This window comes from Halichoerus grypus, chromosome 1 (genome assembly GCF_964656455.1).
Source record: "Halichoerus grypus chromosome 1, mHalGry1.hap1.1, whole genome shotgun sequence".
NCBI classification, from domain to species: domain Eukaryota; kingdom Metazoa; phylum Chordata; class Mammalia; order Carnivora; family Phocidae; genus Halichoerus; species Halichoerus grypus.
In genome coordinates, this window is record NC_135712.1 from 69,360,889 (window position 1) to 69,379,358 (window position 18,470).

Below are 18,470 nucleotides of genomic sequence, written 5' to 3' on the forward strand. Positions count from 1 at the left end.
TATCTTAACTATAGAGAACAAACTGATGGTTACCAGAGGGGAGGTGGGTGGGGTATGGGTGAAACAGGAGATGCGGATTAAGGAAAGCATTTGTTGTGATGAGCACTGGGAATTGTTGAATCACTATATTATACACCTGAAACTAACATGACACTGTAGGTTAACTATACTGGAATTTAAAATAAAAGAAGCAATTTCTGGGCGCCTGGGTGGCTCAGTCGTTAAGCGTCTGCCTTCGGCTCAGGTCATGATCCCAGGGTCCTGGGATCGAGTCCCACATCGGGCTCCCTGCTCGGCGGGAAGCCTGCTTCTCCCTCTCCCACCCCCCTGCTTGTGTTCCTGCTCTCGCTATGTCTCTCTCTGTCAAAAAAAATAAATAAAATCTTTAAAAATAAAAAAAAAATAAAATAAAATAAAAAAAAAAATAAATAAAATAAAAGAAGCAATTTCTGTTTTTTCAGATTCTTCTTAAACATAAAAATGTCAGCATATACATTCATTTGTTCCTTCATTCAATGTATTATAATATATAGTGAGTGTCTATGAGTTGGACGTTATTCCAGGGATTTAGCAGCGAGAAAACAAACCTGCTCTTGTGGAGCTCACATGTCCTAGTAGGGGAGCTCAGTAACAAATTAGAACACGATGTCAGACGGTGTTGCTATAAAGACAACGGCAATGACAGAGTATGACAGAGAAATGACAGAAAATGATAGAAAATTGCATCTTATTTTATATAAGATGCCCAGGAAAGATTTCTCTGAGGGAGGCATTTGAGATAAGAAATGAATGACAAAAGAGAATAGGCCAAGAGAGGTTCTTGAAGGTGGGGCATGTGGGAAAAGTGATACGGGCATGAGGAAGAGCAAATAAAAGTCCTAGGGCAGAAACAAATTTGATATGGTTAAATTTTGCCATAATCTTTAAAGGTTATTAAATATTAATCACATTTAAAAATACACTTTCAGCAGAAAACAACACATAATCACTATGGTTATCTTGCCTTGTGACAATTTTACTTGTTTTTTATGAAAGCATCATGTATACCTTCCTTCAGGCTAAATGATCTGTAATAGTCTCACAGCAATGACAATTACGTCTCCCTCCTTTAGGTCTCACTTAAATTTACTACCTATACTTCACAGATTTTCTGAGTGTTTAACCATTACATTCTGTTCAATTCACACTCATCTCGGAGATTTCTGATAAATCTGATTCTAGCTGGTTTTTCTGCTTTGTTCTTTAGTTTTCTTCTGGGTCTGAAAGACTGTTTGAGAACTTCTCAATACCTGGGGTTAGTCATGTGAGTGTACAATTATGTCCCTCTGCCTACTCGAACTCCCAGAACTGTTAACCTTCCTGCTAAACAAGGCTTTCTACAGCGTTCCCCACCCTTCCCTTTGGTTGAAGGCCTTTAAAAAGGATACAGCTTTCACAATCAGCCAGACCTCTAATTTAAATCGATTCTCCAAGGTTTCTAGCATAAAAGACAAAGCTATATGAATTATTCTTCCAGTCTTCTGGGGTGTCTCTGTCCCCCCTACCCCCAACTTTCCACAAGAACTGTTGTCTAATTATCTTATCAATCCACAGCTTCCCAATACCCAGTTCTTGACTCTAGCCTACTAATTCTCACAGGTACCTTTTCTTTTATTAGAAAGTATCTCATAATTTATTTAGGGAGTCTAATGGTACTCTGAATGGTTAAACAGAAGACTGGGCCAATATAAAGATACTCAAAAGGATTTTTTTCTCTTATTTTATTTTTTTATACTTTTTATCATAGAAATCTTCAGTCATACAAAAAGTAGAGAACAGTAGAACATACTTCCATTTCCCAACACCTACCTTCAACAATTATTATATGGCCAATCTAGTTTCATCTAAAACTGCCCCCACTTTCCACTCCTCACCAGTAGATGCTCTCATTAAAACAAATCCCAGATAATGTATTTCAAGAGGATTCCAATCACTGTAAGTTGTGATCCTAGACCTGGTATCCCAGTATCTTTCAGTCTTTTTTTTTTTTTTTAAAGATTTTATTTATTTATTAGAGAGACAGAGAACATGAGCTGGGGGAGGAGCAGAGGGAAAGGGAGAAACAGACTCCCCACTGAGCAGGAAGCCAATGCAGGGCTCAACCCCAGGACTCCAGGATCATCACCCGAGCTGAAGGCAGACTCTTAACCGACGGAGCCACCCAGGTGCCCCTTTCAAAGTCTCTAGCACAGCCAAGTTCTAAGGGCTCCATGTCTACCAGAGCCCAACCATATGGCTAAGTTCAGTGATTATGCCTCAATTTCTAATTTCTTTTGTCATGGCAGACCATTACCCCAAACAAGTTTATTTAGGAGAATTTAAGAGCACAGGCACAGGATAGCCTAACATATATAAACTATTTCACTATTTAAAAAAAAAAACCTTGAAAGTACAAGGATATCACTGCATGTCGATCTAAACTCCCACACTTACTTAATTATATTCCAACACTGAAAGGATAGGCCTTTGACAAGATGTCAAAACAACCATATACAAACTACAGAGAAAACAACAGGCTAAAAACCTTCAAGATGTTTATGCCAGAAAACATTTCACTTTTTTTTTAAAAAATGCAGTTTGGATGAGGAACAGGCCAAATCTGAATGCAAAAACCAGCTATTCATCATAAACACCATCCATTATTTAAAAACGTGATTAGGCGAGAAGCACTTCCTTACGAATGTGTGTCACAAAGCCCTGGGGACCACTTACAGCTCTGACTCGAAGAAGATGTGAGATGACAGACTGCAGCTCATCACTGTAGTGTTTCAGTTCAGTAAATCTCCTGAAACAGGACAGAAAGAAAACATCATTGTTTTCTCATGAAAGCAAGTCAAAAACTGAAAGACAAAACAGCAGTTCCTGAGAACAACAAAACTGATTCTATTTAACTATATGCTGGCTTTATGTACACACCAATACAAATTCAAAAAACTTTAAAATAAAACCACCATATTTTCTTTTGATCTTTTTAAGGATAAGGAAAGATGTCATACTTCATAATTTTTACTGTGAAACTGAGATAGAGATAAAATTTGTTTGTCTGAAAAGTTCCTTGAAAAAATTCCTGGCGCTCAACTCATGGTCTTGAACCTCAATCTTCATGCTGCTCAGTAATCTTTGTTTCCCTAATCTAATAACCACCATTCTGCGTAAAGATGTGAAGCTTCTGATACCACCACCTGTCGCTCTCCAACCAACCTTCACACATTAAACACAGCCATTAGTAGGATCTCCTGCCAGTAAACACATCTACCACTATTATTTCTTCCTTCCCTCGAGGACCCTTCTTCCCATCAATACTCTAGATTCTACCCCAGCTATACCCCATATTCCTATTTTCTAACTTCCACTCTCTGCAAGCTCCTTCTCATTAGCATATCAATTACCTCTCCTATACTAAAATACATACACACATTCCCTTGACAACACACCCAACTGCTAACACACCCTCATACCCACGCCTCTCACGGGAACTGCTAACACACCCTCATACCCACGCCTCTCACGGGCACACTTTGACAAGGCATTCTCTCAAGCAACCACCACCTCCCATTCACCGTGCAGCCCCCTGCCATCTAGTTTTGCCTCCAGCACCAGAGTATAGAAATACTCCTGACAAACACACTAACTATTCTCATGTTGCTAAAATCCAACGACATCCTTTAGTCCTCATCTTTCTTGGTCCTTTCAGCAGTGTAACAGCTGACCTCACCCTCCTCAAAAATTTGTTCCCTTGACACCAGTTTCATTTTCTCATGATTTTCCTTTTACTCTCTGGTTATGCCTGAAGTCTCTCTTGCAGTATACATTTCCTTTACCCACCTGTTACACCTCCAACTTTAGCGCGCAAAGAACCTCTAAAGTGTTTGTTAGAAACGCTACCAAGGGCCCCTCGGTAGGAGAGGGCTGTGAACAAGCAAAACTGTACACAGAGGCCTTAGTGGGACTCAGAAAGCTGAAGGTTTAACAAGCCCAACCCACAGGATTCAGATGCTACTAATCCTCTGATTACACTTTGGAAAACACCCTCAAAGTGTTGGCACTCCTTGGGGTCCAATCCTGGGTCCTCAGCCATCTTAATAATCAATCTTTCAATCTAAACACTCTATGTGACTTATCATTCACAAAGCTTCACAATTATAATGTACATGCTACTGAATTCCAAATTTCCACCTCCTGCCCAAATCTCTCTCCTAATAAACACCAGATCTGTAACACCAACTGACTAGCAGACATTTCTACTTGCTTCCATACCCAAAGCTCAACTTATCTTCCCCTATCCCTCCCAAATCTCTCTTCCCTGTATTCCCTAGCACTCTAAAGAATGAAACCTGGGTGCCACCTGTATTTTCTGCCCCCCTCTTTCACCCCCATTCATTCTACTAATCTCTTGGTCTACCTCCTAAATATTGCCCAAATATTGTCTAAATATTGCCACATAAAAGTAGAAGACTCGAGGTCCATCTCCAAACTGCTCTTTAACAGTCTAGTTTGAAGAAACATAACTTATTTTATTTATTTATTTATTTTTAGTAATCTCTACACGGAACGTGGGGCTCGAACTCACGACCACAAGATCGAGAGTCACATGCTCTTCCAACTGAGCCAGCCAGGCACCCCAGTTTGAAGAAACATAAACATGCGTGAAGCTAGTATCATTTTGGTAATCCCTCTAAAACAATCTTTCTGGTTTTCTACATTTTAAGAAAGGACAGAATAAAAGTATCTTAATGATGTAAACTATTTTAGTAATGGTATGAATAATAATTATATATTGGGCCAGCTAGACCCAGTATATAAAATATATATATGACATAGCTAGAACAGAGATTCTGTACGTGAAGAATCTGTTTTAACAATGAATGATATAGGAGTGCCTGACTGGCTCAGTCGGAGGAGCATGTGACTCTTGACCTTGGGGTCATGAGATCGAATCCCATGTTTGGTGTAGAGATTACTTTAAAATAAATAAATAAATAAATCTTTAAAAAAAAAAACCCAATGAATGACATAGACAATCCTCTTATCTAGAACTTAAGGCAAATAAATTCTATTACTAATTATACATTAATTATACACTTCATAAGAAGAGAAGCAAAAAACTGCTTGGTTATGTTATTGGTCATATCAAATTTAAAATTCTATAATAATATGGATATTAAATAAAATTTTACAGTCCAGGAACCTGGTTAGGCCAGAAAAGGGAAGACAACATTCAACTGATAAAATTTTTCATTAAACTGAAAAACATTCAATTGAACACATATTAAAATATTAATTTAAAAACAGTCTCATCTACATGTTCCTCAAATGAATGTACATCCACCAAAGTCATAAAGCTAGCTAGCCTACTAGGTTTCTCAAAGCTTTTTTTGGAGGGTGACTTAAAATTTTAGTTCTTTACCTAGAGAACATCTCTTATATACCATGTGTCATTATAACCTTTATAATGAAACCTCAGTAAAACCTTAAATGCATATTACTAAGTGAAAAACACCAATCTGAGAAGGCTACATACTGTCTATGACATTCTAGAAAAGGCAAAACTATGGAGATCACTGGTTGCCAGGGGCTGGGAGGGAGGGATAAATAGGCAGACCACAAAGGATTTTTAGAACAGTGAAAATACTTGGGGTTTTTTGTTGTTTATTTTTATTTATTTTTTTAATTTTAAGTAGGCTCCACGCCCAAAGTGGGGCTTGAACTCACGACCCTGAGATTAAGAGTCATGTGCTCTATGGACTGAGCCAGCCAGGCGCCCCAGGACAGTGAAAATATTTTGTATGATACTATAATGATGAATACGTGTCATTATAAATTCGTCAAAACCCATACAATATGCAACACCAAGAGAGAACCCTAATGTAATGTCTTTGGGTGATAATAGTGTGGTCAATATACGTTAATCAATTGTAACAAATGTACCATTCTGGTGGGGGATGTTAATAGTGGGGGTGACTGTGCATGTGTGGGGGCAGAGGGTATATATGGGACCTCTGTGCTATCCATTCCATTTTTCTGTAAAACTAAAACTCCTCTCAAAAGTCTATTAAGGGGCACCTGGGTGGCTCAGTTGGTTAAGCATCTGTCTTCGGCTTGGGTCATGATCTCAGGGTCCTGGGATCAAGTCCCACATCAGGCTCCCTGCTCAGCAGGGAGTCTGGTCTCCCTCGCCCTCTCCCTCTGCCCCTACCCCTGCTCATGCTCTTGCTCTCTCAAATAAATAAATAAAATATTTTTTAAATAAATAAATAAGGCTGGGGCGCCTGGGTGGCTCAGTTGGTTAAGCGGCTGCCTCAGGCTCAGGTCATGATCCCAGAGTCCTGGGATCGAGCCCCGCATCGGGCTCCCTGCTCAGTGGAGAGCCTGCTTGTCCCTCTCCCTCTGCCTGCCGCTCTGCCTACTTGTGCTATCTCTCTGTTAAATAAATTAAAATCTTTTAAGAAAAAAATTAAATAAATAAATAAATAAATAAATAAGACTATTAAAAAAAAAAAGCCCTCAATGGTTACCATCACAATTTCCTGATTACCAAAATTTTAAATATTTATTTATATTTTATATTCAAAATGTATTATTAAAAATCAAAGGCATTATGTTAATGTGTTATGATTTATAAAGTCAGGCATAATACGTTATCAAACTATGCAAACCTGGCATTTGGTAAGAATTTATACCACATAGAAATTAATGCTGAAGGCTTAACTAGAGAAATTCTAACACATCTCATGAGCTTCGAAGGCAAAAATGGAAAAGCCTCATCTGCCTGAGCACCTTCCTATTTGAAAAATTTAGCTGAATCAAAGGCCAGGTAAAGGTCCATATAATGAAAAACCTGAATTATCCACCCAATTCAGAGAATGAGTAAAACCAAAATATTAAGAAATGCCTAGGTCCCAGCCTAAGGAAATTTTTTTCTGAATGCACAGGCTTCCTTTATTATAGAAATGGTCTCACAAACACCAAACTGATGTTAATGAAGTAAGTGTCATATAAATACATCTCCATGAAATTATTATACTAGTACGCATTTATCAAGTTTTCTTGGCATACAAAGTAGTTTATTATTAAATATATACACAATATATAATAATCTTATCTTGAGATTTATACATATTTGACAAGCAAAGTCATATAAGAAAAATGATTTCATATGAAATTAAAAATTACTTCTCTTATTTTTCTGATTATCTTCAACAACACTTTAATAAATACTTGTAGGAAAAAGCAGTGGTTTAATTTTCTAAAACTTCAGTTACTTGCAACCTTAAACCCAATTAAGTTACCAAATCTCAAAATCAGTTTTAACTGTAAGAGGATTTCACTAAATGTGAATTACTATTTAAAATAGTTAGCAAATAAAGTGCATACATTCAGAAATGAAAAATTAAATAAATTGATAGGCACCATTCAAAACAACATTGTAACTGTTATTAAAACAAAACCTTACTTGTCTGGGTTTTTCACTCTGAATGTTGCATTAAGCGCTTTTAACCTGGAGTCTGCCTGGAAAAAATAATTTGTTCACTTAATACAATTACATTTCAGGGTATAAATCCAAACAGTTTTACTTTCCCTTTAGAATTAAGATGCTCAAGTACAGTTTTCGTCATATCATTTGTGTCAAACACATAAACATATCTAAAAAAAAGAAAGCTTAGTAATTATTTTTGAAAACACTACAAAAACAATATTTTAATAAATTAAACTGAATACATGGCATTCAATGGTACCAAAGTAAAACAATTATAAACATCAACACACTAATAGATATATATACATAGCTCTGCATTATCACAAGTCAGAATAGGTCATGGGAAAAAAGTAGTTTACCTTTCTCTAAATCAAGAAAAACAATGATAAACTAAATAAAACGACCACTCTGAAGCATATGCATTACTGCATACGCAGGTGGTTCCCAGATGGAATCCAAACCAAATGTACACTGTTTTTTTCACTGTCATGATCAGTATTTTAAAAAAGAAGTATGGAAATACCTGTACTAAATACTATACACTAAAGTAAAACGAAATGACATTAAATTAGTTTCTATCTAGCTGACAGAAAATGTTACAACTTTTTAACTACCTTTTTTTTTAACTTTTTAACTATTTTTACTCATTCTAAATAATTGCTCTCAAAGGAGGAACAGAGGGATCAGCACTGAACAATAACTGAATTCTATAAAATTTATACTTCAATATATCCAAATCCTATCCTAAGTTCTCACAAAAAAAAAAAAAAAAACAACAAAAACAAAACAAAACACTGAATTATTTCTGACCAGGCACAGAAACTACAGAGTTCATAAAAGGTGGCTAAATCATGGGCGCCTGGGTGGCTCAGTTGGTTATGCGACTGCCTTCGGCTCAGGTCATGATCCTGGAGTCCCAGGATCGAGTCCCGCATCGGGCTCCCTGCTCAGTGGGGAGTCTGCTTCTCCCTCTGACCCTCCCCCCTCTCATGTGCTCTCTCTCTCTCTCTCTCTCTCATTCTCTCTCTCAAATAAATAAATAAAATCTTAAAAAAAAAAAAGGTGGCTAAATCAGGAATTAATTTTATAATGTAGTCTGAAACTCGCAATCAGCTTGAAAATTGTACATTACTCCAATTTCCAGCCCATAATTACATATACTCCCAAATTAACAAAACAAGACAAAACAATCCTGGGGCTCCCCAAATTACTTGGCTAAGAAAATAAAAACAAATGCAACAAATATGTTACTCCACAAACTCAGGCTCTTAGAACTTCAGACCACAAGAAATTCAAAAAGCTATCAAGAACATCTATAGAAACTTAATTTATCACTGATTTCTGGGGATCCTCTTATTTCTAAAATCAGTATTTCACCAATTCTTGACCTTTCTCACTTCTCAGGGGCAAACAAGCTAGTGCACATGAAAGTCCTTACATATAAACATACCTATGAATTTAAGGCATATATTACTCCCTTATGTTCTTTTAATTAATTAAAATAACTAAACACCAAAGTGTTAAAGACTCTATATTCACATACAAACGCGATTCTTTAAATGAGGATGAAATTACATAAAAACTATGAGTAAAGAAGGATATTTTCATTTGTACCTTTTCTGGAATCTCAAATTCTTAACAACGCCAATTTATTTTTTACTTTTAATATCAACAATTTACCAATTTAAAAGTCATATAAAATGTTAAACGTTGGGGCGCCTGGGTGGCTCAGTCGTTGGGCGTCTGCCTTCAGCTCAGGTCATGATCCCGGGTCCTGGGATCAAGCCCCGCGTCGGGCTCCCTGCTCTGTGGGAAGCCTGCTTCTCCCTCTCCCACTCCCCCTGCTTGTGTTCCCTCTCTCGCTATCTCTCTCTCTGTCAAATAAATAAATAGAATCTTTAAAAAAAAAAAATGTTAAACATTACCATCTTAACCTTTGCTTACCCAATATCCAGTCAAGTCAGGTCCATCAGAACACCCAATTCACCATGCTCACCATTTCATGAGATTCCATAAACAGAAAAGTTGCCTAAAATGTCCCCAAAGCCAGATCTTGAAAAAAGCACCTGGACTATTCCAAACCTGACAGTTTACCAACCCTCTTTCAGATTCCCCATCAGATATCTAAAGAAGACCCTTGACCCATTACTGTTTCATAGCACCTTCTTTCATCTCCTTGAAAACAGCACAACTTGACATCATTACTTGTTCCCTTGTGCCTTAGCTGTCCACTAGAATATAAGAGCCATAAAAAGGCACAATGCACATGGTGCCCCTGGGAGCTGCACAACGGTGGCCCTGGCAATACTTTCATCTCCTTTGTTCTCTGCTGTACCCCCAGTGCCTCACAAAGCCTGGCACAAGACAAACGTGCGTAAGGAAAAATAACCCCAACTATTCTCTAGCCCCAACTTACTACCTTACTTCCCATGTTCTCCTTTAGTCCCCACTTCCTCCTCTTTCCCAGCTCTTATTCCACATTTTACTTTCCTCGTCCTGGATCTTGTCTTCCCTTGGTTATTTCATCTTCTGATTCTTCTCTTCCCCCAAATGTTGCCTAGTAAACCACCACCCAGCTTGGGCCTCTCTCTAATGTTCCTCTTCTCTGGTTCCCAGCCTGATTCCACTGCAGGCTTCCTATTCCTGTCTCAGCTCTAATGTTATCTCTTCAACCATGTGACTCAATTTACCCAGGCCAGTCCTGGTTTATGCTTGTTGTCCTAGACTCATTATTAATAGTGCCCCTTTTTACTCCTGAAAGTGTCCCCATTTGGACAATAAGTTTTATGGTCACCTATCTCAAAATAATCTCTGGACAAAAAATCTCTGCTGTCATACTCTTTTAACAAAGATGACATACCTATTTTCAAGTATCTTATTTAAATGTTAACTTAATGTCTCCAACTACTAAAATATAAGCTCCATAAGAACATGGGAGTTTATGAAGATTTTCAGCTCATCCACTACTGTCTCCACAGCACCTACAAGAGCACCTGATACTCTGCAGGCGCCCGGCATTTGGAATCACAATGGCTCTCTCCGCGTTTCTGTGTAATACACAGATTAGCAGAGATTTTAAAAGTCCAGACTGGGGACACGAGCAGTCTCTACTCCAAGCAACAAACAGGGTTCTGGATTCCTCTGAGTTAGCGTAAATTCATTTAAGGTTTGGGTATATGGATGATACTTTCATGTAAGGAACTGAGTTAATGGGAGTTAAAACAGTATTACTTTATACTAAAGTAACTAGTTGATATGTTCATTACTCTAGATAAACTCTTTGCTCTTTCACTAAATTGGTTAACATGAATATTTATATAAATATTCAAGACAAAAAACGCCAATATAAAGCAGTGATGAAAAGAGTTGTTGCTCATGTTTATATTAAGTAGAGCACTGATAAAAAAGAAACTAGATTTTTGGGGCGCCTGCGTGGCGCCTGGGTGGCTCAGTCAGTTAAGTGTCGGACTCTTGGTTTTGACTCAGGTCATCATCTCAGGGTCCTGAGACTGAGCCCCACATCGGACTCCACACTCAGCATGGAGTCTGCTTGAGATTCTCTCCCTTTCTCTCTGCCCCACTCCTGCTCTCTCTCTCTCAAATAAATAAATAAAATCTTAAAAAAAAAAGAAACTAGATTTGTATAATTATCTTGCTGGGTATAATAATTACTCTAAAAAGACTCAAGAAAATATTAATCTAGTAGGCCAAAACTATGTATTAAATTAAACAAACATGTGAAAAAAGGAAAATCAGGGGCGGCTGGGTGGCTCAGTCAGTTAAGTGTCTGCCTTTGGCTCAGGTCATGGTCTCAGGGTCCGGGGATTAAGCCCCGTGTCGGGCTTCCTATTCCACAGGGAGTCTGCTTTTCCTTCTCCCTCTGCCCCTCCTCTGCTCTCTCTCTCTCAAATAAATAAAATCTTAAAAAAAAAAAAAAAGGAAAATTAAAGTAAGCTGACATTTCAATTTGAGGGTGACAATCCAAAAGCCAAAGGCCAAAGTCAAATATTCTCTTTTTTTTTTAAGTAGGCTCCACACCCAGCACAGAGCCCAATGCAGGGCCTGAACCTGAACCTACAACCCTAAGATGAAGACCTGAGCTGAGATCCAGAATCGGCCACCCAAGTGCCCCCCAATGTCAAATATCCTTATAAAATATAATATTTTAGAAATATAAATATTTGGCTGATTCAGAACAATCTCATTTTCACAGAAATAGTTTCCAATACTTCCTTTACCAACCATTTTTACATACAATTTATAACCAAAGAGAGGTAATATGGGATGGTAACATGTATGTACATGAACCTTACATACATGCATGCGTGCATGCACATATGTGCAAGGTGATCTAAAAGATTCCATTTCACTGATGAAAGGACTTAAAACAAGAACCAGCCACAACAAAATAAGGAATACAGCAGGACACAAGGATTTCCAAGCTCTCTTTATACATCTTATTTCTGTTCTATTTCATTAAGAGTCTGACTTTTCAAATTATTAATACTGCGCAATAAGTATTACCTTTCAAAGACCTTAGAAAAGTGAAACTGAGGTTTTACCATAAGGCAACCCAAATATGAAACATTTTAACTCTTAAATAGCACCTATACGCAAGATTCAATCCACTCAGTAAACAGCAGAGTCTATATAGATGAAGAAACTCGAGAGGTCTCTCAAGGTCACCAAAGTCATGGCCAAATACTGGGTTCAAGGACAAAGAACTGTGAACTAGTTACTAAACTAATGACTAAATCTATGACTATTAAATAAAGAGAAGTCACCAAAACAATTATGTTTTATTTTTCTCTTTTCCTTAATATTAGCTCCTAACATCTTAGACTAGTTCTCAGAAAACCTATCAAAATAAAAACATTTTTTAAAGTTTTTAGTTATTTCAAATCCAACTCTAAATTAAAATTCCAATATTCGGAGTACCATAAAGTAGTGAATTATAGCCAACAAAATTCTAATTTTTTCATGCAACCGGTCAATAAAATTTTTATATATGAGAATCAGCTTATGACAGAATTAGATGCTTGATTATATTTTCCATGCAGAAACAAATTTTTCTCTTCCAAGTTTTTTTGTGCTAAATTTCAAATCCCTAAGTGTCAATACATAAATCTCTAGGGGGTGTTTTCAAAACTACTGTAAAGACATTCCATTCTCGTTATCTAGACCTATTAAACTTCTGTTACTTAATTATCATATCAATTGCTCATCAATTTATATATCCTATCAATTTACATTACATTTTTCTACTTACCTGTTCAGTATACACAAGAGAGAAAAACTTTCAAAAATTTGCCAACAACCTGTGTTTACATTACTTTTGGGGCCAACAGGGAGAGCAGATAGGAGTTAGGGTGGCCATCACACCATACCTTGCTTTTCAATTTTTAGATAATGGCTTCATTCCCAAACACAAATTATAATGACTAAATTTGAAAAGCTATATCACTAACAGACACTAATTAAAAATGACTCATATGTCCACTCAAAGCTGACCACCATGTCCCAGTAGACAGAAGAAGCATGACACATAGCTCATCTTTTAGTCTGCTATGATTGGGAACACCAAGCTCAATTCAGAAGTGTCTTTCATATCTCATAAAAAATGAGTAAGTATGTGGGCAAGAATGTGAGTGGCAGTGGTAAAGGCAGAGGAGGTTAAAAAAAAAAAGATGCAAAGTATATGCACATATTGCAGGAAAAATCTATAGCTTATGTCTAAATTACTGCTTCAAAATGTTCTTTCCCTACAGAATGAAATTCATAAATATGCCCACTCTAGTCTCATTAGTAACTAAAATTAGGGGAATCCAAAGTGAATTCAGAGTGTTTCTTTGAAAACCTTACCAATGGTATTAGCAATGATATTTGCAAAAGCGAGGTCTATTTCCAACATTCATTCATTCAGTAAATACCAAGTATCCACTAAATGCATGGCACTGTGCTAGGAATTGTAAAGGAACCTGTCAAATTATTTCATAAAGATATTCTTACCTTCAGTTGAAACCCAGTTTCATTCACGGTCTCCTTCCAGTTACCTTCCTAAAAATTAAAGTTAATTTTAGAAATCATTGCAAAATAAAACAACCTATAAGGAATACTCCAAATTAAATAAATTACGTATCTATTATTCTGTTATTCTTTCAGGGAAGATGGGAGAAAGGTTAAAAAAAAGAATTCATTTCAAAATTAAGCATACAATCCAGATTCCAAAAGATTACCAAAAGACAGACCCAAGATTTTATAGATCTGGGCTTCAAAAAATTAAGACTAACTTTGATATCATTTAAGTGATGCCAGAAAGTACTGTCTTTAGTATCTTTAAGTATAAAAATGTTAGCTGAGTGATGTAACCTAATATTTTTGAAAATCAAAACAAACTGAAAAACACAATTAAATGCATATATAGTAACAAAGCTGCTGCAAAGAGATACTTAAGCATAAGCATTCTACAGTTTAAAAGAAAAAAAAAATCAAATGAATTTTTTTTTAAGACTAATAAATAAGAGAAAAATACCTGTGTTAAAAACAAATAGAAGATTTTGTCTCTACAAAGGATGGGATGTGAGGCAACTCTCAAGAGAAAGTTTTCTAAGCCAATCCGTCGTCTTTCCACAAAATCCGGGTCCATGTTGTCAGCAGAAAGTTTATGCCAAACAAATTCTGCCTAGGTGAACAAAACAATCATGAAGAATAGTCTCAATGCTCAATACTTCTGAACTACACTGCTGTTTCATTTCTTACCCTTTTTTCTGGTAGAGGTGGCACAACAATATGTGGATAGTAAACTAAAAGGTAGTTTCTCAACAATTCAAATTCACTATACCGCCTCCATAGTGAGTCTGTTAGGACACTTTGACCATCAGTATGTTCAACTGACCTGAAAAGGAACAGAATAAGATCTCCATTACTTTTTTAAAAATACAGATACATGCACACACCCACCATTAAAATTTGTTAACTCCACGGGCGCCTGGGTAGTTCAGTCATTAAGCGTCTGCCTTCGGCTCAGGTCATGATCCCAGGGTCCTGGGATCGAGCCCCACATCGGGCTCCCTGCTCCGCGGGAGCCTGCTTCTCCCTCTCCCACTCCCCCTGCTTGTGTTCCCTCTCTCGCTGTGTCTCTCTCTGTCAAATAAATAAATAAAATCATTAAAAAAAAAAATTTAACTCCATTTACTAAATGCTTATGAACCAGGCACTCAGTAAAGAACTTTCCGTGTATTATCTTTTTTAATCCTCCTAACCACCCTGTGAAGCAGGATTATGCCCATTGTGCAGATGAGGAAGCAGCTACCCCCTCCTACAATCACAAAGCTCTCTGGATAAAGCACTCAAACCTCTCTGATTCCAAAGCCCTCACTCCTAATCACTTTTCCTTCTGTTACAGAAAATCTATTTGAACTCCAGAGAAATAATCATTTTAGGCACATTCTAAAAACCTCAATGTATAATAATTCAGTTAACGTATAATAATTGATTTTACAATACAGGAAAATCTGGCTCAGCTACTGTTCCATTAAACAAAAAGTATTTTTAACTATACTTCAGCCACAATGAGACACCACCATTCATGCCAAACACCAAGACACTGCAAAGACCTGGATTAAAAGCTATAAAGGAAGCAGATGCATCCACGTACCAGGACATCTCCTCAAAGGCAAAATGTTAACCCTGAAAGGGTAGGGGAAAAAAGATGTAAAAATTCATTTCTAGTCTTATCTTTACCATAAAGAGCTGCAGGCTAACTGGAGGGTATTATGCTGAGCGAAATAAGTCAAACAGAGAAAGACATGTATCATATGACCTCACTGATATGAGGAATTCTTAATCTCAGGAAACAAACTGAGGGTTGCTGGAGCGGGGGGTGGGGTGGGAGGGATGGGGTGACTGGGTGATGGACACTGGGGAGGGTATGTGTTCTGGTAAGCACTGTGAATTGTGCAAGACTGTTGAATCTCAGGGCGCCTGGGTGGCTCAGTTGGTTAAGCAACTGCCTTCGGCTCAGGTCATGATCCTGGAGTCCCGGGATCGAGTCCCGCATTGGGCTCCCTGCTCGGCAGGGAGTCTGCTTCTCCCTCTGACCCTCCTCCCTCTCATGCTGTCTCTCATTCTCTCTCAAATAAATAAATAAAATCTTTAAAAAAAAAAAAAAAAGACTGTTGAATCTCAGATCTGTACCTCTGAAACAAATAATGCAATATATGTTAAGAAAGAAAAAAAGAAGAAGAAGAATGTAGCAGGAGGGGAAGAATGAAGGGGGGGAAATCGGAGGGGGAGAAGAACCATGAGAGACGATGGACTCTGAAAAACAAACTGAGGGTTCTAGAGGGGAGGGGGTGGGAGGATGGGTTAGCCTGGTGATGGGTATTGAGGAGGGCACGTTCTGCATGGAGCACTGGATGTTATGCACAAACAATGAATCATGGAACACTATATCTAAAACTAATGATGTAATGTATGGGGATTAACATAACAATAAAAAAATTTTTTTAAAAAAAGGGCTGCAGGCTATGTCATATAAAAGTTCAACTTACAGTTGGGGGAAAGTTTGGCTAAAACCACACCAAGGATATTTGAAGTTATTTTGACTACTTAAGATTTCTACTAGCATAATCATTCTTAAAAGGCATCAATCAGTCCCTAAACATTATCGGGACCTTCCTACTTTCTCATTGGTTGATTGACAATAGCTTTCAAGCCCTCCAAGAAATGCACATATCACCACAATGTGCATTTGCATCCTAGGGCATAAAGGCCCAGAAGCTAAATCAGTCTTGGAATAAAGTAGTCTTAAGAAAGTATATACATCATGCCATGCTCAGCACAATAGATGCTCAGTGTTTTTATCATTATGTATTAGGTTTGCCGCTAAATTTACTCATTGCCTATCAGTTAAAAAGAAACAAAACATGAAATTCAAACTGTACAAATGGCTCCCATGGCAAAAACATAAATTATCAAATCAGAATTCATTTTAAAGAGTTAACCCAAACATTAGCTGTGACTAATACTATTCCAATTCAGATTCTCAAACTTTAGCTCAAAAAATATCTGGATTAATATCAAGTTTCAAATTATTCAAAATCATTACCAACAGAACCCACATCTTGCTAATAATCAGATTGATATAGATTAATATAGCCTATAAGAAGTACACCTACAAGGCTGTTAGAAGACCTGCTTAAGTTTTTGTTTTTTTTTTTCTTAAAGGCCATTTAAGGCAAAGTCTAGCCATTGGAGACTGACTAAACACATAGAGGATATTTACATTGGACCCTAAAACTAACACATTTATCCAATCATTCGCCAAATATTTAATAGCATATAACTAGTTTTACATGCAACATTTAATGCTCATAATAGACTGTATCATTAGCCCCATTTTACAAATCAGAAGACTTAAGTAATGACATCACACTTCTCCCAAACCATCAAGGCATTCTTACCTACTCTAAAAGAGGCATATTCTTATCTACTTTAAAAGGTTTCATATTCTATGAACAAAAAAACAAAAGTCTCAGGAGAAATTAAAAACCAGTGACTTGGGGCGCCTGGGTGGCTCAGTTGTTAAGTGTCTGCCTTCGGCTCGGGTCATGATCCCAGGGTCCTGCAATCAAGCCCTGTGTGGGGCTCCCTGCTCAGTAGGGAGTCTGCTTCTCCCTCTGCCTCTCCCCCACCCCCCCAACTTGTGCTCTTTCTCTCTCCCTTTCAAATGTATAAATAAAAATCTTCAAAAACCTTTGACTTAAAAAAAAAAAATGTCAGACCATATCATTCCTTTGCCCAAAGTCCTCCAAGACTTTCCCTCAAAAAAAAAAAAAAAAACAAAAACCTGCAGCTTAGCAAATTCCTCAAGTGATTCCTATTACTTTAAAGTTTAGGAATCACTGTCTTAATTTAGAATTACATGAAAAATATTGTGGAAGATAAATAAATATACACTTATAATGAAATACAATTGTGGGGGCACCTGGGTGACTCAGTTAAGTGTCTGCCTTTGGCTCAAGTTATGATCTTGGGGTCCTGGGATCAAGCCCCATGTCAGGCTCCCTGCTCAGTGGGAAGTCTGCTTCTCCCTGACCCTCAGCCCCTGCCCCGGCTCATGCTCTAATAAATAAAATCTTTAAAAAAAATAATGAAATATAATTGTGAAAGTCAACCCAATAATCATTTTGTGTACCACACATTTACTGATGATCCACTTAAATATTTATTCAGAATATAGCTACATTACTCAAGTATGGTCACTCCTAACTCCCAGTTATAAATTATGATGCTCTATTCAGTTCAAAAGCAAAAGTAAACAACTATAAATTATTCTAATTATTCAAATCAAGATTCTCTTCCAGCAGTAAAAGTAATCAACAGCAAATTTCACTGCTCATTTGGGTGATAAAATACTCACATACTAAAAATGAAAATATCCTTTTTAGTTTTATATTAAAGAACTTGCAGCACGGTAAGCTATAGTTAATAATACTCTATTGCATATTTGAAAGTTGCTAAGAGAGTAAATCTTAAAAGTTCTCATTATAAGAAAAGAATTTTATAACTGTATGGTGACAGATGCTAGTTAATTAGACTTGTGATCACTTGGAGCACCTGGGTGGCTCAGTTGGTTAAGCAACTGCCTTCCGCTCAGGTCATGATCCCGGGGTCCTGGGATCGAGCCCCGTATCGGGCTCCTTGCTCCTCGGGGAGCCTGCTTCTCCCTCTCCCTCTGCCTGCCACTCCCCCTGCTTGTGCTCTCTCTCTGTCAAATAAATAAATTAATTAAAAAAAAAAAAAAAAGACTTGTGATCACTTTACAATCTGTATAAATACTGCAAGGTAATGCTGTGTATCTGAAACTATTATGATGTTATATGTCAATTATACCTCATAGTAAAAAAAACCAGGAAAAAATAATTTACTTAGAAAGCTAAAGTTAACACTA

General features: G+C 37.2%; 1 protein-coding gene across 4 annotated transcripts in view; it reads right to left on the bottom strand.

Annotated features, from left to right (window-relative positions):
• The window catches only part of SNX4 (sorting nexin 4), a 73,586-nt gene that overhangs the window by 36,266 nt on the left and 18,850 nt on the right, over positions 1 to 18,470 (bottom strand). For all 4 annotated transcript variants that reach the window (XM_078067011.1, XM_078067038.1, XM_078067016.1 and 1 more), the window contains exons 3-7: positions 14,276 to 14,411; positions 14,049 to 14,198; positions 13,526 to 13,573; positions 7,493 to 7,548; positions 2,752 to 2,824 (exon numbers count right to left, since the gene is read on the bottom strand). In XM_078067011.1, coding sequence (XP_077923137.1) covers positions 2,752 to 2,824; positions 7,493 to 7,548; positions 13,526 to 13,573; positions 14,049 to 14,198; positions 14,276 to 14,411 — 463 coding nt within the window. The remainder of the gene's footprint in view (positions 1 to 2,751; positions 2,825 to 7,492; positions 7,549 to 13,525; positions 13,574 to 14,048; positions 14,199 to 14,275; positions 14,412 to 18,470) is intronic.